The following is a 22,402-nucleotide window of genomic DNA, read 5'->3' as shown; positions in this document are numbered from 1 at the left end:
TATACATTTAAGATGGTTGAATCTAAATCTATAGATGAAAACATAGATGACTTCTTGAAGTTAGTTTCCGGGCTAAGCAGTGTAAATGTTTCTGTTTCAGAGGAGGTACAAGCCATTCTGTTGCTGAGTTCTCTGCCATCTCAGTATAACCAGCTAAAAGAAACGCTGAAGTATGGAAGAGAGACGCTGACCATTGAAGATGTCACCAATGCAGCGAAGTCAAAGGAAATAGAGCTGAAGGAGGTGAAAGAAGTCTCTAGTTCACAAAGGTCTGGTGATGCCTATGTCACTCGAGGAAGACCTGAAAGGAGAGATAATTACAAAGGAAGAAACTCCAACAGCAAATCAAGGTCTAGATCAAGATTGAAGCTTACGTGCTGGTACTGCAAGAAAGAGGGTCACATCAAGAAGGATTGCTTCACGAGAAAGAAGAAGTTTGAAAGCGAAGACGATGGTGCAGCGGCAGTTATGGTGGACAAGCTGCAAGAAGTTGACGCTCTAGCAATCTCGGATCAAGATCCAAGGGATAAGTGGGTGATAGACTCAGGATGTTCGTATCACATGACCTCCAGGAGAGAATGGTTTGTTGAGTTCTCAGAAGCCTATGGTGGACAAGTCTTACTAGCAGATGACAGAGCCGTATCTGTGCAAGGCATTGGCACTATCAGGATCAATGCTAAAGGAGGAACAATCAGGAGTCTCACAAATGTTAGGTATGTTCCTAACTTAAAGAGGAATTTGATTTCCGTGAGCTCACTTGATATGCAGGGATTTAGACAAGAAGGTGGAGAAGGTAAGACGAGGTTTTACAAAAATGAGAAGCTCGCTCTTCAAGGGACGCTGTGCGGAAGTCTGTATCTCTTAGATGGAGACACTCTAGCTCCATCTGCCTACACTGCGGTATCAAAAGATGATACTGTGTTGTGGCATAGCAGACTTGCTCACACTAGTATCAGGAACTTGAAGGCACTAGTTGAAAAAGGGATTCTGAACAAGAACAGAATCAGTGACATGAAGTTTTACGAGAGTTGTGTTATGGGCAAAACTAAACGGTTAAGCTTCAGTGTAGGTAAACATAATTCACAAGAGGTACTGAGGTATGTTCACTCGGACCTTTGGGGTTCTCCTAATGTTCACATGTCTCTGTCTAGGAAACAATATTTTCTCTCACTGATAGATGACTATACTAGGAAAGTCTGGGTTTATTTCTTAGCAACTAAGGATGAGGCTTTTAGTAGGTTTCGTGAATGGAAAGAGTTAGTAGAGAATCAGGTGAATAAGAAAGTAAAATGTCTTAGGACTGATAATGGTTTAGAATTTTGTAATGCTGCATTTGATAACTTTTGTAAGCAGCATGGCATAGAAAGACACAGGACATGCGCGTACACTCCTCAGCAAAACGGAGTGGCAGAGCGCATGAACCGGACAATAATGGAGAAAGTGAGGTGTCTCCTAAATGAATCTGGCCTGGAAGAAAAGTTCTGGGCAGAGGCTGTTACCACTGCTGTGTACATCATCAACCGTACGCCGTCAGCAGCAAACGATTTCAATATACCTGAGGAGCTGTGGTTGGGAAAGACTCCTGAATATAATCATCTCCGAAGATTTGGTTCAGTTGTGTATGTCCACATTGATCAAGGCAAGCTCAGGCCGAGAGCTTTAAGAGGAGTGTTTGTTGGATACCCAGCTGGAGTTAAAGAATATAAGGTATGGATTCCAGAAGACAGGAAGTGCATCATTAGCAGGAATGCAGTATTCTGTGAAGATAAACTCTACAGAGATATGAACAAGGTTGATGATTCAGAACCGAAGGAGAAAAGGAAAGAAGCTAATGAAGACAACAGAGTTGAGAGCTCAGATGAGATAGGGGAAGCATCTGGTTCAGCTACAGAAAGTCAAGCTGAAGGTGGAGTTCCTGCAGTAGAAGTGGAGCAAGTTGATGAGAGTCAAGACTCAGTCGAAGTGGAGGACTTAAGCAACTATCAACTTGCTAGAGACCGGTCACGCAGACAAATCGTGAAACCGGCAAGGTTTACTGAAGACTCAGAACTCGCGTTTGCATTGTCAGCTGCTGAAGTTATTGATTCAGAAGAGCCTACAAGTTATAGTGAGGCAATGAGAAGGAAAAATTGGAAGAAGTGGTGTGCTGGAATGGATGATGAGATAGGGTCATTGAAGAAGAACAAGATGTGGTATCTCACGGATCTTCCTAAAGATAAAAAGGCTATTGGATGCAGGTGGCTATACAAGTTGAAGCCAGGCATTCCAGGCGTGGAAGACCAAAGACACAAGTCAAGACTGGTGGCTAAAGGCTACGCTCAACGAGAAGGCATAGACTATCAGGAAATCTTCTCACCTGTTGTCAAGCACGTATCTATACGCTTGATGTTGTCGATGGTGGTTGATAAAGACTTAGAGCTGGAGCAGTTAGATGTGAAGACTGCATTTTTACATGGAACAATCGACGAGGACATCTACATGGAGCAGCCAGAGGGGTATGTGGTAGAGGGTCAAGAAGACAAAGTCTGCAAATTGGTGAAGTCTTTATACGGTTTGAAGCAGGCGCCTCGTCAGCGGAATAAATGTTTTGATCAAGTGATGATTAAAAATGGATTCATAAAGAGCGAGTATGATCTGTGTGTGTACTTGAAGAAGCTGAGAGAAGGAGAGTACATATATATACTATTATATGTAGATTATATGCTACTGGTTGCAAAAAACATGTCAGACATAAGTAAAGTCAAGAAGATGCTGAATCAAGAGTTCGATATGAAGGATCTTGGGTCAGCAAAGAGAATACTTGGGATGGACATAACGAGAGACAGAGCAGGAGGTGTGTTGTCACTGTCTCAGTCAAAATATCTGAAGAAAGTCCTGCAAGTGTTCAGGATGGATAGTTCGAAGTCAGTTTCTACTCCTATTGGTGCGTAATTCAAATTGGTGGCGCTTAAAGAAGGAGAACCAGGAACATCAGGCTCAGATGATGAGTATCCATACTCAAATGCCGTAGGGAGTATTATGTACGCCATGATATGTACGAGACCTGACCTCGCATTTGGAGTGGGGCTTGTAAGTAGGTTTATGAGCAATCCAGGCAAGGATCATTGGCAAGCAGTGCAATGGTTACTACGGTACCTGGTGGGAACATATGATGTTGGTCTAGTATTCAAGAAAGGTTCAGGGAAGTTCAGTGTCAAAGGTTTTTCAGATTCTGATTTTGGAGGTGATCTTGACAGAAGACGGTCAACGACAGGGTATGTTTTCACAGTTGGTGGAAACACGGTGAGTTGGAAGTCGGGGTTGCAACAAGTAGTAGCGTTGTCATCAACAGAAGCAGAATATATATCTCTAGTGGAAGCTATAAAAGAGGGCTTATGGTTAAGAGGGTTAACAGAGGAGCTCGGGTATGATCAGTCTGAAGTGGTCATTGGTTGTGATTCACAGAGTGCCATCTGCTTGGCCAAGAACAATGTGTTTCATGACCGGACGAAGCATCTTGCAGTGTCCAAGCATGTAGCATTGAAGATGAGTTTTGTGAGGGAAATGATTGAAGCAGGAGAGGTGGAAATTCAGAAGGTTCACACGTCGAAGAACCCAGCTGACATGTTAACAAAGGTGATACCTAGTATCAAGTTCGAGCAAGCTTTGGCTGAGCTCGGAGTGGCTAGATGCTAAGCATGGCTACGCTTGACGGCATGAGAAGGTGACTCAGATTGTTGATGTCAAGGTGGAGATTGTTATGATCTGTGACATTCAACAATCATAGGAATGGCACTAAACCGGATTGGTTAAACTGCAATTTGGTACAAGAATTAGAAGAAGGAGATAACCGGGTTGGTTATTAGGAGTCGGCTTCTGATTCAGAGAGTACCGGTCTCCTTTATATATCGAAGGAGAGCGAAAGAGTGAGTTACATCGAGAAGATTCGGCTGTATTCAGCTAGAAGAGTAAAATGCTTTACAGAATCAGAGAAAGATAAAAGATCATTCTTGAGTTCGCTGTGATTGTAACTCTTGATCATCTTTCTTGTATTTTTCGGAGTGATTAGTGAAGTGTTGCTTGTGCCGTCAAGCCCCAGATGTACCGGATCCAAATTGGATCCCGAACTGGGTTACCAAATCTCTGAGTCTCTTTCTTTTGTGCTTTACCTTTTTCTTGATCTATCAAACGAGAGCGTGAGTGAGGTTGAGAGTACAAACACAGTGAGATAGAGAGTGTGAGGGAGATCAGGATTACCAATTGAAGTTTGGGGGTTCGATTCTTCTCACCGGTGAATTGGCACCTTCGATAAGAACCATCAGACTAGTTTGGACAAACCCTGGACAACGTAGATTGTAACACGTTGTCGAAGTGTAAGCGTCCGTCTGAAAATATAAAATCCACATAATCAAATATATGGTAACTAATTATCGTGTCATTAGTTTCATAAACAATAACGATGATGAACAAAATGACACGATAATTAGTTACCATATATTTGATTATGTGGAATCTTAGCTTATAACAACATTTTTTTGCGGGGAATGGGTACATTTACACTGGGTCCAAAACTTATATTTCAAAATCATGTATATGTTTAAGGCTTAATTTTGTTTACATATGTCCAGTATTTGTTATTTTGAAATTAATATTATATTTTTCAAAATAAAAATTATATTTTACTTAATTTTTACTTAACTTTACATAATTTCTACTTACGTTTTACTTCACCAAGTGTTGATTTATTCTATATAATAAGGCTCAGACAAACGTTGACTAAGTTTTCTTAAGATCATAAGGATCTCACTTAGTCTCCAAAATATGTTCAATGTGAAGTAAGTTAATGACCAATAATAACTGATGTGGTGTAGATTCTTATTTCCTTGTAAAATTGTTCTTCTAATAAACGTTTGGCGTCTGAAAATTGAAAAAAAGCTAGCAAATTCATATAACAACAATACACCAAACACTATTGAGTCAGGTTGGCAGGTTAGTTTCTGATCAAACAGCATTTTAATATTAATTAGTAACTATTTTTTTTTGTTTATTTGAACATTAATTAGTAACTACTAGTTGTGTAACTTAAGCTCACCTCAGAGACGCCTTGTGGTGACCGGCACTTCCCAGTGTCGACGGTGGTCCCTAGGACTGTCTCGATAGTGTTGGTTACACTCTTCTTGTAGGCCTTGTGAGCGTGGTCGGGATGTTGTAACAAGCAGTTCATCGAGCCCGTCTTTTTGATTTCTGTTGGAGAGCCTCCAGGGATGCTTTCGGTCTCAAGCTAGGTAGGTCTGCTGCGGGTTCTCCGTTGTGGGTGCGTGAGAGGAGGATAGTCGTCGGATTAGTCAACCATGACTCTTCTTTTTAGTGGCGTTGCGTACAGAGCAAGTGTGTTGCAGGAACATGATATGGGGCTGTCTCATGTCCACTATTGCCATGGTATGGTGGTGCTTGCTTTCTCTGCCTGCTTGGTGTAGGGCCATGGCGTGTGGCGATCTTGGGAGTTCTCCTTTCTTTCCGAATAAATGCTCTGTCGTGTCGAGTGGGTGTGCTTGGCCTTGTGTGTTGCTGTCTGGCCATGTTGGCTTCTGCTCTGGAGGTCTGCTGTGAGCTGTTCTCGGCTAAACCAATTCTTAAATAGCGGTTCTTCGGGTACGCCAATTTTACCGGGCTCCGTCTCTCGCAATCACCGTGGTTTTTCCTTTTGCGGCAAGCTGTTAGTGCTGATGGAGTAGTGTCCACTGGTAAGCGGTTTATGTTGTTGTGTCAGCCATCTTTAGACTAGGAAGTGTTTTTGTTTAGTTGTTTTTCTTCAATTCCTCTGCTTCTCTTTGTCATCTGTGTATTCTGTCAAAATTTTGAAAAATTTGGTAATAATATCTTTACATTTTTACCAAAAAAAAATACTTGAAATATTATATATGCAAAATGATTAAAAACATATTTTAATTATTTTTCTTTAGGGATATACTGATCTTTATGGATTACCAAGACGACCTTTCATTATTTTGGACGGGCGTATGTATCTTTTTAATTTGAACGAGGTATGAATGTTTGAGTATACAATCGGATTTTATATTTTTGAATATTTTGTTTTTTGGGATTTATTATCCATTCAAATAGTTTTCATATTGGGTTGGGTTTAAATCAATATATTTCAGTTTTGGTTATTATTGGGCAAAACCGAAAAACAATATGAGTAGCTTAACATAAATTGTCGACAAAATAAAACCTTAACATAAATTAAAAACCTAGATTACCATTATAAACAAAGTGTCACTCAAATTCAATATAATCCCTTATTTTTCATAACAGTTGATTAAAGAAGTTTTAAAATATATCAATTACACGATAATAATATTCATATATGTGATTATGTGCATATCTATATTATTAAAAGTAAAGTATATCTTTTTCATCGTAATAATTACAATTTGTGTCACTGACTTAATAACTATTAATTAATCTATCAATACAATACTAAAAGGCAAATATAAGCCATGGAGAGGGTGTCCACGTAGGATAGAAAAATCAACCAATTAGAAATCCCGAAGTTGCCACGTCATCTCATTTATTTTTTCGTAAAAAATGAAAAAACAATGCAAAGGAAAGGATCGATCCCGGGTTAGTATGACATAAATATAGGGCAGTTACCACTAAGCCATTGAAACTTTCTTGGATACATATACACGAATCACTAAGTATGTAATCACAAACTCTTATGTACAGTTACAATAATATGAATTCAACTTTCAAGACTCCGATATTTTGTTTTGTAAACAAAAAAAAGTAAGTGACTAAGCTAATATATTCTTCGAAAGTGTGAGAACATTGACAAATATGAAAAAAGCATAGATTTTTGTTTTCGTGACAAAGTTAAATTTTTGTAAAAGTAAGTTCAACATATAAATTTTCGTGACAAATATGAAAAAGCATAGATTTTTGTACAATTTTGACAAAACAACTCAAAACATATTTCTCTGATGTCTTAATAAAATATTATTTAAGGGTGCAATAATTAAATATATCAATTCAATAAATTTTGTAATTTATAGACAAAACAATAACACAACAAATTTTGAAATATTTGTTTAACCTATCGATTTCTTTCATGAGAATTCAACTAAACAAGATAAAAAAAAATTAGATTTACAAATATTTAATTACCATTTTATTCAATTTTGATTAATTTCAAATTGTAATAATGTATCTTTTTGAAGTTACAAAAAAATACTATTCTTTCTTTATTACACTAGCATTATATATAGATTCTATATACACAAATAAATATAATATAACAACATAAGCTTGCTTTCCCCGATTCATATGAAAACTTTTTAAGTTATCCACCAAAGCAAATTAATTAAATCAATCAAAATTTTAAAATACAGCAAATTAATATATAATTTTATTTTAAATTAAATTATTTAAAAAGTATATTTTCATTAAAAATAAAATAATAAATAAGTAAAACTGATTTGATGGTAATTTTTATGACATATATATTATTTAAGGGTGCAATAATTAAATATATCAATTCAATAAATTTTGTAATTTATAGACAAAACAATAACACAACAAATTTTGAAACATTTGTTTAACCTATCTATTTTTTTTCACGAGAATCCAACTAAACAAGATAAAAAAACAATTAGATTTACAAATATTTAATTACCATTTTATTCTATTTTGATTAATTTCAAATTGTAATAATGTATCTTTTTGAAGTTACAAAAAAATACTGTTCTTTCTTTATTACACTAGCATTATATATAGATTTTATATACACAAATAAATATAATATAACAACATAAGCTTGCTTTCCCCGATTCATATGAAATTTTTTTAAGTTATCCACCAAAGCAAATTAATTAAATCAATCAAATTGTTAGAATACAGCAAATTAATATATAGTTTTATTTTAAATTAAATTATTTAAAAAGTGTATTTTCATTAAAAACAAAATAATAAATAAGTAAAACTGATTTGATGGTAATTTTTATAACATATATATATCAATTCTGTGAAAGAAATATAAGCTTAATATGGAAAAAAATCTTAAATACAAAAAAACTCTAAAAATTAACAAAAAAAACTAATAAAAATCAAACTATGATATCACTTGAAAGCTTTTTAGACAATATTAATAAAATATTTAAGCGATAATTAGACAAATTTGATTTTTTTTGCCAGCCAAAAGTTTATTATTAATTAGCATCAGTTATTTCAAGATGTTTAAGAAAAGATGGACAAAAAAATAGGATGAACATAAATGATATATGAACTATGAATAATACTTTGTAAAGCTGACTTAGATAACATATCTGCACATCCATTTTCAGTCTTTTTGATGCCTAAATCCAATTTTTTCAGAGCAGTTATTCTACAAAGAGATTGTATGAGATATTGTTTTGATATTCAGATTTGTTTCTTGACTGTTAAGAAGATTGATAACTGTAAAAATGTCTCATTCGAATATGATATGTCTATAATCGAGTCCCCAACATGAGACAAGTTTGTTTAAAAAGTAAATAATTTCATTTTTCTTATATTATATAATAAATATATATTATTTACTGATAATAAAAATATAGTTATTCATCTATCACAAATATCTATGCAAATATGTGAATCAAGTACAACAATCAAACAACATAATGATTACCACAAAGAAAATTTTAAAAATATATTTATGTTATGTAGTCTTATTTTATATTATTTAAATAATGTAATACAATATTATACATTATTTTTTAGAATTGAGAAATACATATATCAGTTAGACAAATTAAGCGATAATTAGATAAATTTGATTTTTTTTGCGAGCCAAAAGTTTATTATTAATTAGCATTAGTTATTACAAGATGTTTAAGAAATGATGGATAAAAAAATAGGATGGACATAAATTATATATGAACTATGAATAGTATTTTGTAAAGCTGACTTAGATAACACATCTGCACATCCATTTCCAGTCCTTTTTGATGCCTAAATTCAATTTATTCAGAGCAGTTATTCCATAAAGAGATCGTATGAGATATTTTTTTGATATTCAGATTTGTTTCTTGACTGTTAAGAAGATTGATAACTGTAAAAATGTCTCTTTCGAATATGATATGTCTATAACCGAATCCCCAACATGAGACAAGTTTGTTTAAAAAGTAAATAATTTTATTTTGCTTATATTATATAATAAATATATATTATTTACTGATAATAAAAATATAGTTATTTATCTATCACAAATATCTATGCAAATATGTGAATCAAGTACAATAATCAAACAACATAATGATTTCCACAAAGAAAATTTTAAAAATATATTTATGTTATGTAGTCTTATTTTATATTCTTTAAATAAATGTAATACAATATTATATATTATTTTTTTAGAGTTGAGAAATACATATAATATCTTATCCGCGTTACGCGCGGTTAAAAAATCTAGTTATTATAAAGTATACTATTCTCTTCTTTTCCTTGCGCCACCTCATCAAATAAGGAATCATGAGGTTGACACGTGTCCAGTCATAAGTAAGTTTCGTTGCTTTTCATTTCCGTTTGTATTGATGATGGGCTTTCACGAGTGTGTAATGTTTGGGCTTAAAATTATGTTATTTGGATCGAAAAATAAACTAAAGTTTACCGATTATTACCTTTGCCTTCCTCAAGAATAGCGACCCTTGAATTCGAAGGTTCTTCGTTTTCTTCGAGTTCAGATTAGGTCAAGCTTCAATAGAGTTTCTGAAAGGTAGTGTGAGACGAATCGTTTTGAGAAATCCCTGGGTTGAACTCTATTCGTGTCGCTTCGTCTAAAATTATTCTCCTCTGAAACGTTATGGAATTTATTGATTATAGATCAGCTTCACTTAAAGGTTTTATAGCCATACACAAAAGATTTCTCAATTCTAATCCACTCCCAGAGATGATGAAAAAAAAAACGATCCAGAAGGTAAAAGCTTGATTTCTTTGAATTCTGGATCTTCATGATAAACTGATTTGTCATGTTGTAATTGGCTATAGCTTTTCTACAGGGAACTGCAAATACGTTTGCCCGATTAGCTATTATCTGAACATGTTTCAGGTTTACAATTGACTCCAGAAGTTTACTGGAGAGATTTGTCTCAGGGATACATTCAGCCACAAGATTTGCCAACACCGGAAAGATCTAACAAGTCTCTGATTTTATTTCATTAGGGATCAAACCTGTGAAATTCCTAGATATTAAAAGTGACTGAAGTTATAGAATTTAGCTTTTAGGATGTATCGTCTGTAACAGAGCTTGAAAGTCTATGAATTGGAGTTGTATCTCTGAGAATTGGCCTCAATTGCATCTTCCCCATTTTCAAGTATTTGTATCGACGAGGTTCCAGAAAGCTAACGCTTCTCAGGAGATGTTTACCTGAGGTTTCCATGAGAGGAGAGTTTAAATTTCCTTATGTATATGAAGAAACGTGGGATGAAAAGAAACAGAGAAGGAGGAGGAGTCTTAAACCTTACAAGCACAACTACAGTTGCAATGAACAAGGTAATGATCACACTTTGCTTCATTTACTACGTTGATGGTCCTTAAACATCTTTTTGATCATCTTGCGCTGTCTTCACATTTTTCATCTAATGTCACCCACAAAACAAGCTAATCTGCTAAGTGATCAAGGATTAACAAAAGTTGTATGCACAGCTGGACAGTAAACAGAATGTGTACTCATTCCTAACTTCATAATACTCTAAAATCATGAGAGGATTGGTTGTGTCGTGTGTGTTGTGTGTTTATAGATAGAGATGATGTCATAGGCAATTGATGAAACATTTGACAAAGAAGAAGTTTGAAAAACTACAGATCTAGCTAATCAGGTAATTATTGAAATTTCAGTCACAAGATACAGTCACACACAGCTTTCGTTTGTTTTTTCAAAATTCTTCAATCTAACTAATTCCTCAAAATTTTGTTGTTCTTATAGGTGGTCGATGAGATTACAGTTCACACGTTGGCTTTTCTTAAGTAGTCAAGTTAAAATTTGTCAAGACAATATTACAAATGGTTTAAAACTAACTTTACCTGCTTCTTTCTCAACAGGTATGTATCTTCATCTCTAAAACGCAGGATGGCTACAAAAAAATGACGTTCCCACTACAGTCAATAAAAAGAGGCACATGTATGTAAATAGACTTTTTTTTTTTTTGAAGAAAGGCTTTCAAATATGTAAATAGACATGACAGTTCAAATTACTTACTTTGATCTATTAAGTTTATGAGGAATAGATAATTTATTCTTTTCGGTGTTCACGTATTATTGCAGCTTGGAATTTACTGAAGTGGATGATCTAGAGAAGAGATTGACTTAGCTTTGATGAATTTGAGAGATTAACCTTCTTATTTGTAGGTATCACTCATCATGCATCAAATGAAAGAAGCTCCCTTAATTATTTTGAAAGTTGTGTTCTGTCAAAGTGTAAACAAAATATATTTTAGATTTTTTTTGTCTCGATTCTAAGATTTTTTTCGGCTGATATAAAAGTATATTATATAATTTATGTATTTTTTATAGGTATTGTAATTTTCCTAATGAAAAACAAAGTATTCATATTTTGTCTCGATTTAAGGAAATCCTTTTTTTCTAATTTGCTGGTGTTATTTAAAATATAACTGATGTAACTGAACTAGAGGGTGGAGGGAGTGTGGAGGAGGAGGCCTCCGGGAAGAAACAGCAGAGAACAGGTTGTGCTTGGCTGATGTGGAGGTGGAGGTGGAGCTGCTGGGTTTGATGCCATGATCAAGAAGACGACTAAGACAACTGAGTAAGACTATTGCTGCGGATCTTCACGATGCATTATTAAGATTTTCCATGATTTTTAGTTTGCTAAGCTCTGCTTCAAATTTTTCCGTTTCAATAATTAATCTCCTTTTGCATAAGTTGCCTACTTAGCTATTAGAAGCTGAAGTGAAAAACATCATCAAAGATAACAAATTAAATATTATAAACAACTAATATTTACCATATATACAATGATATATAATACAAAAACATCATCAAAGATATAACAAATTAAATATTAAAAACAACTAATATTTACCATATATACAATTATATATAATACACTAACAAGACATATTCACGAAAATGATACTAAAGGCATATCTCTGCAACAAGTACAATAAAAAAAACTGAAGATTGCTTGACAGACAAGTTATTACTACAAAAACACAAACATAACAAAAAATACATCCTAATTTTCCACGGCCACAAGCCCACATATGATTCACAAACTCCAAACAAATGTAGCTTACAATAGATAGTTTAAGACAAATAACAAATAGGTAAATAACTCTTAATTGGCGGTCGCTTTTTAATAAGCATTGACACAACCTATGGTTAAAAAATATTGACACTCTCTTCAACACGATTATACGAATCCTACATGGTCCTTCAACCATAAGGCAACCAAGGTTGTCTATACTCAAAACTATCGTATCTTCCTGCGAAATTATAGTACACAATCAAGCTGATTTCATTTTATTATTGAACACATTCACAAAATACGTTCCAGCAAAAATATATAACAATGTGAAATTCACAACTTATTTGTAATATCCCATAAAATAAAACAATAAAATCAATAGGAAAAACAATCTCATAACAAACAATGATTTCACAATTCTGTTCAAAAGGAAATACCACAATGTTTAAATTCTGCGCGTAGCGCGGACCAGTCGTAGGCCATAACAGTCTCAGGTTGTAATCTATATAATTATATAATTGTATATTTTCATTCATTTTCACATTATCAAAATCAATAAGTTTAAAATGTATAAAATACCAACGCATTCAAAAACAAATATATAAGAATGAAAAATAATTCATAATTTGCATTGACTTTCAACTGTAGTGACAAAATATTTTTATTTTACTTCCTTTTATAAGAAAAATATAACAAACACTAAAATGAAAAATAATTATATTAATGAAAAATAAAAGTTTTTATTAATTTATAAAACCTTTGATTTCTAATAAGAACAAAAGAAACAATAGAAAAAATTAAAATTATTTTAGTTTAGAGTAAACTGCATACTTTTACACATATATGAAAATACAATATATCTTTTAATTGATCTTCACTTGCTTAACATAGATTAATATAGACAAAAGTAAGTTAATAACAACATCAATTACAATAATTGATGTTAAATATAAATATATTGTACCATTTATTAATAAGTGTCTCAAATTGATATCATTTATTTTTCTGATACTATTTATGTAATAAAATATGATTTTTTTTAGCAATACTTAGGTTCACCCCTATGATGAATGGTTAAATTCACCACACTCTTCATAACCAATCAAAGAGGCAGAGCCATGTATATGATTAAAAAGGCAATAAAAATAAAAAAATTAAATAGCTGAAAAAAAATAACACCGACATTGATTAACGCCGTCTGCGAAATTCTAAATTCTAAAAACTAAACTCTAAAACTATAAACCCTAAATCTAAAACACTAAACCATAAACTCCAACCCTAAAATATAAACCCTAAATCTTAATCCCTAAACCCAAACTCTAAACAATAAATCCTAAAATCTAAACCCTAAATCCTAAAATCTAAACCCTAAATCCTAAACCCTAAACTCTAAATCCTAAACCCTAAACTCTAAATCTTAAACTCTAAATCCTAAACCCTAAACCCGAACCTCTAAACCGTAAACCTCAATCTTTTTAACTAGCACCTGGGTTTACAGTTTAGAGTTTAGGATTTAGAGTTTAGGGTTTAGGGTTTGAATTTTTGGGTTTAGAGTTTAGGATTTAGAGGTTAGGGTTTAGGATTTAGGGTTTATATTTTAGGATTTAGGGTTTATGGTTTAGAGTTTTGGGTTTAGGCTTTAGGGCTTAGATTTTAGGATTTAGGGTTTAGAATTTGGGTTTAGGGTTTAATATTCAGGGTTTAGATTTTAAGATTGGGGTTCATGGTTTAGTGTTTTGTATTTAGGATTTTTGGTTTTAAAGTTTAGGTTTTTAGAATTTTGCAGACGACGTTAATTAATGTCGGTGTTGTTTATATTTGCAGTTATGTATATTTTTTTTATTTGTATTGCTTTTTTAACTATTTCTACAGGTCATGAAGAGTGTGGTGAATTTAATCATTCACCATTGGGGTGAACTTAAGTATTGTTCATTTTTTTATAGTGTATCATACACATCTCTTGCAAATGTAAACTTAAAACACAAACCACAAAATCATATAAAAATAATAACTTCGATCACAAGTAAAGTATATATTCCCTAGTTAACTATAAATCATTCATTTTGTTAGATTATTCTCAACCAAATTTATCATTATCTTCTAACCAAACTTACCGTTATTCTCTAGCCGGAATATTCTTTAATTAATTTATAAAAATTATTTATTAATTAATTAACTATAAATCATTTGTTTTTAGATTGTTCTCTAACTAAATATACAATTATTCTCTAACTGGAGTATTTTCTAATCAATTTTTACAAAAAAAAATTATTTAAAATGTGACATGAAAACTTTAAATATTATATATTAATGTATATTATTATTACATTTCACATACAAAATATAAACTATAAAGGTTTAATTAAATATATAAGTTATTCTCCAAATATTGTAAATAATTTAGATTAATATTATTCAGACATATATATTTGAATTATAAGAATACAATAATTAAATTTCAATTTTATATATTCCTCAAAAATAAACATAGAAAAATTGATTTGGCTTATAAAAAACCTTAGAGACAAAACTATCTATTTTATTAAAATAGAAGTGAATTTTATTTGACATAAAACATTTTCTTTTGGAAAGATTGATTTATTAATATACATAAACATACTAATTGGTGTTTTATTTCATAAAAAAAATCATAAAAATGGCTAATGTAACTAAAATTACTAATTGACGAATGTGTTATATAACATATCATTTTTATTGCTTTAGTATCCAACCAAAATAAGAGCAAACAACAAATTACAGACAATTAAAAACCGTCGATCTATCATAAATGTTATATACTACAAATCGAAAATAAACATTTTTATGAATGCATGTCTATGCAACTATTACATTCTTGCACTGTAAAAAATTTCATATGTTTATTCTACTAAAATAAACATCTGTGAAGCACGGATCAAGCTCTAGTTATAGTTACGTGCCGATGCATACACTTTTAAGAAGTGTTACAATCTCCGGTGCCCTGGGTTTCTACAAACCAGCCGGAAGATTCTTATTGAAGGTGCAACATGGACATCATCAACTTTCGGGGGCCCTCAAACCGAAATCACCATTCAAAGATGAAAGGTTAGTCTACTATTTTTTTGAGAATTTAGTGAAACAAAGCCTGGATTACCAATTCATCAAACTTTAAACCTTCAACTATTTTTGTAACGACCCAAATCTCGGCCCGGGAAAATTTAGCTCAATAAGACCCAATTGCATTGCAGAAAACCCTAAAGTTTTTTTATTTAAGATGATTTCGTGGTGGCCTCTGACAGAGACTTTTAGGGATGGAAAAGCCCTGCCGGAACGTCACCGGAACAGCCACAAATAGCCACCATGAAAGAGAAGCCATCCCACCATCCGAAAAGAGAGATTAGAGCTCAGCAGACACGTTTTGGGGGAACAGAAGAACGATCGATCAAATATGAGTATTTCGAAGCTAAATACTATGTGTATCAGAAAAGCAGATCGTCATTTGGGATTTTTTTCTAAGAGTTATGGTTGTTTCTGTGGGACTGATATCTACAGATCGGATCCGCGAACAGTCAACTTCATCAGCGTTTTACCGTTGATGCAGAAGGAACCAGGGAACGGGCGAGATATCATTGGAAAGATTTTGATGCCATATTTTCAGATCATCTATCCGATCGTCAAATAGACGTACGGTTAGAAAGTTATTGACGTTTCTTTTTGGCGAAGAATAAAGCTGTTGAATTGCAGAGACAGTTCCGACCAGTCTCGGTGTAAGTGAGAAACGGTCGACAGAAACAAAATCTTTCAGTCTGGAAATTTGTCAGTAAGTATTTGATTCTCTTATCTATCATCTCTTGCAAGCGGATCGTTATTCCAAGTTATTTTCTGAGAGTTATGCTTGTTTTCGTGAGAGGTGTTGGTGCAGTTTGCGTTTACGATCAGCCTGGAGATGAAGCTACTTTGGTTAAGCAAATGATGTCTGATCGGAGTAAACTTGATGTCTATGGATAGATGACAGATAGGACTACATTATGACCGGAGGGATCGAAAAGTTAACGGTCAGTTCTTGAGTTATTCATCTGTTTTCTCTATGGTTCAGTTCTGCCAGAATATCATATTGATCTAATTTCAGAGAGTTCCGGAGTTGCTTTGTTAGAGCCGTAAAGGTCCATTCGGCGTTTCCTAAGGTTTCTTCAGAACCTGTGGCAAAGGTGAGGGTCTTTTCTCGAGCTTCTCTTACACGGCTTAGTACCACGAATAAGTATAATTTATTTCTAATGTGTTTCCGTCTGCGTGAAATTGAGTCTGTCATTGCTTGTTTAGTTTGTAGGTTCTTTGCTTAAACTGGAACTAGGGTTATAGATGGTTCAACAATACTTGTTCATTTATAATTGATAATATATATATATATATAGTATATTGATGTGATTTGGATGAAAGCCGACCATGGGTGTATCGGCTGGAGACAGTACATTGGGTGTGGTGTTTGCCGCGGCACAACGTAGTCGACCTGTTGTGCCAAGGCGTGGAGGTCGATAAATCGTCTACGGGCGTGTGTTACCGAGCACATATTCGGTGGTGTTTTTGGCCTGTTAGTTGGCAGTTTGTTTGATCTCTGGGTACTTTAGGTACCGTCTTTGCAACGTGTTAGGATTAAATTCGGAGTATTCTGTCCGGGTCCATGGACTTCGGGTTTAGTATCCCATACCTCACTGAGTGACTTCCCCGTTACTCACCCCTCTCTCTTCCCCATTTCAGGTGAGACTAACGAGTATATGATATTTGGACGGATTGGAGCTACTGGACTTTTTATACGAGATATTGTTGGTAGCCCGCTGTTCTCCGGATAGGAGGTGACGGGTGTCACAATTTTATTAATTGAAGAAAACCTTTACTAAAACATGTTAGTAAAGTTGACATTTCATTCCCAACAATGTTCAATTTCTAAACGGCTTTCGTCAGTATAAGAAAATGTAGTTTTTGTGATAAACAAGTTGTCTCAAATAATAAGTGAAACATCAAGCCGTTTAAAAAAAAAGAAGTGTGAATCAGTCATCACGGCAACGATAGATTAACCCAAAAAATATATTTAAGTTTAAAGTTTAGTATTTTTGAGGAAATCCAGTTTAAATCTAGCAAAATAAATCTAAAAGCCAAGACATTATTATTTTGTCGTTTTTAGTTACTGTAAAATTTTGAATTAGTTTGGTGTTTAGTGTTTTACAAGATGAATAAAAGTTTTACCAAAAAACTTATTTTGTTAATAACAATTCATTAATTAATTAATAAAATCAAAACAATCCAGAATAAATTATTTTGATTATAATAATTCCTTAATTAATCACCGGTCAGAAGCAATGTCTTTCGTAATAACTTCTGTACAACTAACTATATCCATGGACTTATTAAACTTATTTATAGTAAACTTATATATTAAACTTATTCCACATATTCTTTACATTGTGCCTCATTGAGATCATTATGTCACGTTGATAAGCGATTATTTGCTTTTAAATCAAAACCTATCCCCATTTGAAAGAAAACAAGATTTCTTTCTTTTAATTTCTCAGAAGATGAATCCACCACAAGCAATCTCCATTCTCTTCTTCTTCTTCTTAGATTATGTCTCTGCACAATCTCCTCCTCCTCCTCCGTACACAACCAACGACCTCTTCAAGCCGAGCTTAGTCATCACCACCGGAATTTTCTCCGCCGTCTTCACACTCACCTTCGTTCTCCTCGTCTACGCCAAGTGCTTCCACAACGACCTCCGATCAGAGACCGACGAGGACCGAGAGATAGGAAGACTCGAGCGTCTATGGCAAGGACTCTTCAATCAATCATCTCGATTATCATCAGGTCTCAACAGAACAGCAATCGAGTCTCTTCCCTTCTTCAGATTCTCTGCTTTGAAAGGATCGAAACAAGGTCTTGAGTGTTCTGTCTGTTTGTCTAAATTCGAAGACGTTGAGATACTTAGGCTTTTGCCTAAATGCAAACACGCTTTTCATATATAGTGTATTGATGAGTGGCTTGAGCAGCACGCTACGTGTCCTTTGTGTAGAAACAGAGTTTGCATTGAAGACGAGCGAGCTCTCTGTTTTGGGTTGTAGTAGTAATAGTATGAGAATCATGAGTCAGATATCTGAGACGAGAGAAGAAGACTCGGGCATGGATGTTGGGGGTGGATTTACATCCTTCTCGAAGCCCATTAGACATTGAACTAGGCCCAAGTCCTAGGCTTCATCCTTCTATAAATTAGGAGCTACCTCCTTTTTAGAAGGGAGTTTATCCTCTTCTTAGACTTTAGAAAACATATTTTCATAGAGATTTTGTATTCTAAGGTTCACTTTACCTTTGTAATCATCTTGGTGATGAACCTTCGATCAATGAAATCTCTTTTATATTTTTTTTCCCATTTGATTTCATCTAAAGATTTCTCCTAAAGACTCAAGAATCTAATTTTTATCTTTAGATTCTTTTATTGTATTGATTCAACAAACATCACCATCATAAATACCATTTTTGGATCAAACAGTTAGGCGCTAGAAGGAGGAGACTAAGGAGAACTATCTTCAAAACATATCAAAAATCCATATCAAGCCGATCTGAATCAATTGTCTCAAGCTTGCAATCTCCGGTCTTAAAGTGTCAAAGCTTTTAGACTTCTTTTGGTTCGGTAAGAAGAGACCGAGTTAAGATTTGGTTCATACGGGACCCAAAAGTCTCACTTTTTATTTATTTATTTTTCTCGGTGGAGTGAAATGGGAGGAGATGAAAGCCAAAGAACTCGCCGCCGGTAACAAACTCCCGCTACTCATCTACATCAGCCATGCGTCTATTTTGATTCAGAAGATCGATACGCCCCAGCGCTTCCGCTACACGTCTTCTCATCAACAGAGCTTCCAGGATATCTGCAACCAAATCCATGTTCCCTGAGGCCGGATCCCGACGACGAGCCACACACGAACCCACGGAAAAGTCAGATCCGTTGAGTCCCATTCCATGGTCGCCGACAACAATCTAGCATGTGAGGGAATGAGAGAGGAAAGCGATCTTTCACTACCTCAACAGCGGTTGTAAACTCAAAAGTTCTTATCTTTATCTTGGGAAAGTTTTCAATTTAGGGTTTCGTTGGCTGATCATCGTTAAGACTCGCGACGGAGAACCGAGATCTCAGCCCGGTTGGCAACGACGGCCACCACCTCCTCTCTCGTCTGTCCCGACTGATTGAAGAGTATAACCGTGCGTGAGTGTCCTTCACGTGAAGCTGTTGGCTTGTGAACAGGGCGAGCATCGATCTTCATCTTACTTGCTCTGCCTCGAGGAACGATGGGGACTGATCATAATTTTTAGGACACGAACATTTGACTCTTGACATAAACTCGAGAAAAGGCTCTTGTCTCTGCGATTAGTCATGGTGATCGATCAGTCTCCTATTGCTGGTCTTGTTTCTGTCGATCTCAACTTCACTGGGTTTCAAGGTCTCTGCATTCTTGGTCTCGCCAGTAATCGTTCTCTGGACCTCTTCCTGATTCCCTCGGACATTTCTCCAAGAAGCGACGTACGTACAGAAACATTACAGCAGCCTCTCCACGGCACTGCTCCAAGTTCAAGGCTAGACCACGACAATAGCACCACTGGAGATGTTATCACCGATCAGGAACGTCACAGTTCTGGTGCTATTCTTGTGCCGGTGGTGGCTTCACTTGCTTGGCACGAGCACTGTCCACGTTTTCGACAGACAGCTCCACCGCTAGAAGCTTTCTTCTGGCTTCAAGCTCTGATTCAAGCTCCATCACTTCAGGACGCGGTCGTATCGGGAAGCATCGCATCTCTGTCACTCACAAGTTGATTTTGGAACTCTGTTGGCTTTCCTTCTCGGCACGATAAGTTTTAAGGTCAACTTGACCTTACCTTCCTCCTGAAGTTCGCCACGAGTACTAGCTTCAACTTCTCTCCACAACGGCATAAGAGGCTTTGTCTTTTGTCTTCTTACAAGCACGTCAGGCACAACTAAGGAGATGTTCACAAAAGAGATACAAATAGGAGATGTTCACTTGAGCGCATCACGAGTCTGAGTGTCTTACTCTCAGCAGTCTCTCCATCTCGTCCTCGGCTCTGCTACAACTCCTAAAAACAGAGCGCCTTCAACTTCTACATCAGAGACGCAAAGAAGGCCCAGCGTCTTCAAGCTCCATCACGGTAGACGTATGCGACATGGCTTTGCCTGCATCTCTATACATCGTCAGCAACTTCAAATCCATAAGATCACCTGTCCCTGAAAAAAAAAAAAAATTCTCATCACGACCACTCATCATCAAAGATAAGTGTTTTATATACTTAAGTTATATGAGATAACTCAGCCTCTATTGTTTTATTTTTCGTGACCTGTCCATAATGCTTAGTAATTAATTAATTACTACTGTCATTTGCAACCGTGAACATTTAAAAATCAGTTGGCTTGCTTATCAATTACATAAAACTTGATTATCTCTTTTGGATAAACTCGATCTGATAATCATGATATTTTTCTTTGTGAGCCGAATCAATTACGAGGCAGACTTGTGACCTGCTTGGATTAATCTCGTCATTGCGCCACAAATGACAATCTCAGAATCTGATTCTCACGAAGAGTTTACCACAAGCGGTACAAGCGGCACGAGCCAGAAAGTTTCCCAACGTCATCACAGCCTGACGAACATACAAGCCAACAACTTGCTCGGCACACACGATCTCAACACGAGACTTCGGGTCGGCAATAGTTCGGTAAACTTGTATTTTAGGCATGAGTTTAAATTGAACTTGCTTGTTATTAGGCACGAGTTTGCAGTAGACTCGCTTGTTGTTAGACACGAGTTTACAAAAACTCATCTTTGGCTAGGCATGAGTTTACAGAAGCTCTCCTTCTACTAGGCACGAGTTCTCAGTAAACTCGCTTCTGTCTTAGCATGAGTCAAGTAAACTCGTCTTTCGCTAAGCACGAGTTTAAAGCAAACTCGCTTTTTACTAGGCACAAGTTCGAAATAAACTCGCCTAAACCGTCATAGGCATGAGTGTGTCTAGTTCATTGTCTAATAAACCCTATTCGTAAACTTCGCAGAGATCGATTTCATCTCTCTCTACGAACTTGGGGGGCTTACTGTTGGGGGTGGATTTACATCCTTCTCGAAGCCCATTAGACATTGAACTAGGCCCATATTGCTAGGAAGCCCTAGGCTTCATCCTTCTATAAATTAGGAGCTACCTCCTTTTTAGAAGGGAGCTTCTCCTCTTCTTAGACTTTAGAAAACATATTTTCATAGAGATTTTGTATTCTAAGGTTCACTTTACCTTTGTAATCATCTTGGTGATGAACCTTCGATCAATGAAATCTCTTTTATATTCTTTTTCCCATTTGATTTCATCTAAAGATTTCTCCTAAAGCCTCAAGAATCTAATTTTTATCTTTAGATTCTTTTATTGTATTGATTCAACAAACATCACCATCATAAATACCATTTTTGGATCAAACAATGGAGATCTACATCGAACGCGAAGAAGGAGAAGACTCTTCGAGATTTAGCAGCTTCAGGAAGATTCTCAAGTTTGGTAAAAATGATAAATCGTTGTCGCTTGTTGAGCAAGGAAACGAGAAACGTATGCACAAGTTCAATCACAGGATTGTTGTTTCGGATGTTGTGTTTAAGAACCGTTGGAGTAATGTGACTCCATCAGATTTGACTCGTTTGACATCAAACATGTTGGGTTCGATGTCGAGCGAGAGATTCTCGTCAATGGATGGAGTGGAGAGAGGTGACTTGCGAGACAAGGAAGTGCTTGAGATGAAGAGAATAGTGAAGAACAAAGACTCCACGAGAAGAGTGGTTTCAGAGATCACGGCTGTTCCTAGACTTAGTGTCCTGGAAGTTACAACATCGACTAGAGAAAACGCGGTTGGAGGAAACGACGGCGGTTTGGCCGCGTCAACCGCTTCCACCTCGAGGAGCGATGCGATTGCTGCCACGGAGGAAAGAAGACGACAATTATGGTTGCCGATAGCTAGGAGAACGGCTCATTGGTTCGCTAACAGAGAGAAAATGAATGAACTAAACACGACAAAACCTTAATGTTTAGTTGTTTTTACTTACTTTATCGACAGTTTGCAATCAAATGATTGATGGTTGTGTCTTTGTGTAGATACATGGTGGATTGATTATGAACAAAGT

At 35.3% G+C, this 22,402-nt stretch overlaps 2 protein-coding genes and 1 long non-coding RNA gene across 3 annotated transcripts; all 3 read left to right on the top strand.

Moving 5' to 3' along the window:
• Positions 1-9,386: 9,386 nt before the first annotated feature.
• On the top strand, positions 9,387-11,568 carry LOC111211771. The gene is made up of 4 exons (XR_002662697.2): positions 9,387-9,931; positions 10,014-10,833; positions 10,941-11,135; positions 11,279-11,568. It is a non-coding gene; the product is annotated as an uncharacterized LOC111211771 (long non-coding RNA).
• Positions 11,569-17,767: 6,199 nt separating this feature from the next.
• Positions 17,768-18,211, top strand: LOC111207889 (putative RING-H2 finger protein ATL12). The gene has a single exon (XM_048762654.1). The coding sequence runs from the start codon at positions 17,768-17,770 to the stop codon at positions 18,209-18,211; it is 444 nt and encodes a 147-aa protein (XP_048618611.1).
• A 3,498-nt stretch (positions 18,212-21,709) lies between these two features.
• Positions 21,710-22,303, top strand: LOC125589942 (putative RING-H2 finger protein ATL12). Its single transcript, XM_048762653.1, has one exon. It carries the CDS (start codon positions 21,710-21,712, stop codon positions 22,301-22,303), a length of 594 nt encoding a protein of 197 aa, XP_048618610.1.
• Positions 22,304-22,402: the final 99 nt, after the last annotated feature.

The sequence above is a fragment of the Brassica napus genome, chromosome C7 (genome assembly GCF_020379485.1).
Source record: "Brassica napus cultivar Da-Ae chromosome C7, Da-Ae, whole genome shotgun sequence".
Taxonomy (NCBI): domain Eukaryota; kingdom Viridiplantae; phylum Streptophyta; class Magnoliopsida; order Brassicales; family Brassicaceae; genus Brassica; species Brassica napus.
The sequence above is the reverse complement of the archived record's forward strand: the minus strand, read 5'-3'. Positions and strand labels throughout refer to the sequence as shown.

Coding starts and splice junctions, on each gene's coding strand:
- LOC111207889 (XM_048762654.1), top strand. CDS start 17,768: ATGAATCCACCACAAGCAATCTCCATTCTCTTCTTCTTCTTCTTAGAT.
- LOC125589942 (XM_048762653.1), top strand. CDS start 21,710: ATGGAGATCTACATCGAACGCGAAGAAGGAGAAGACTCTTCGAGATTT.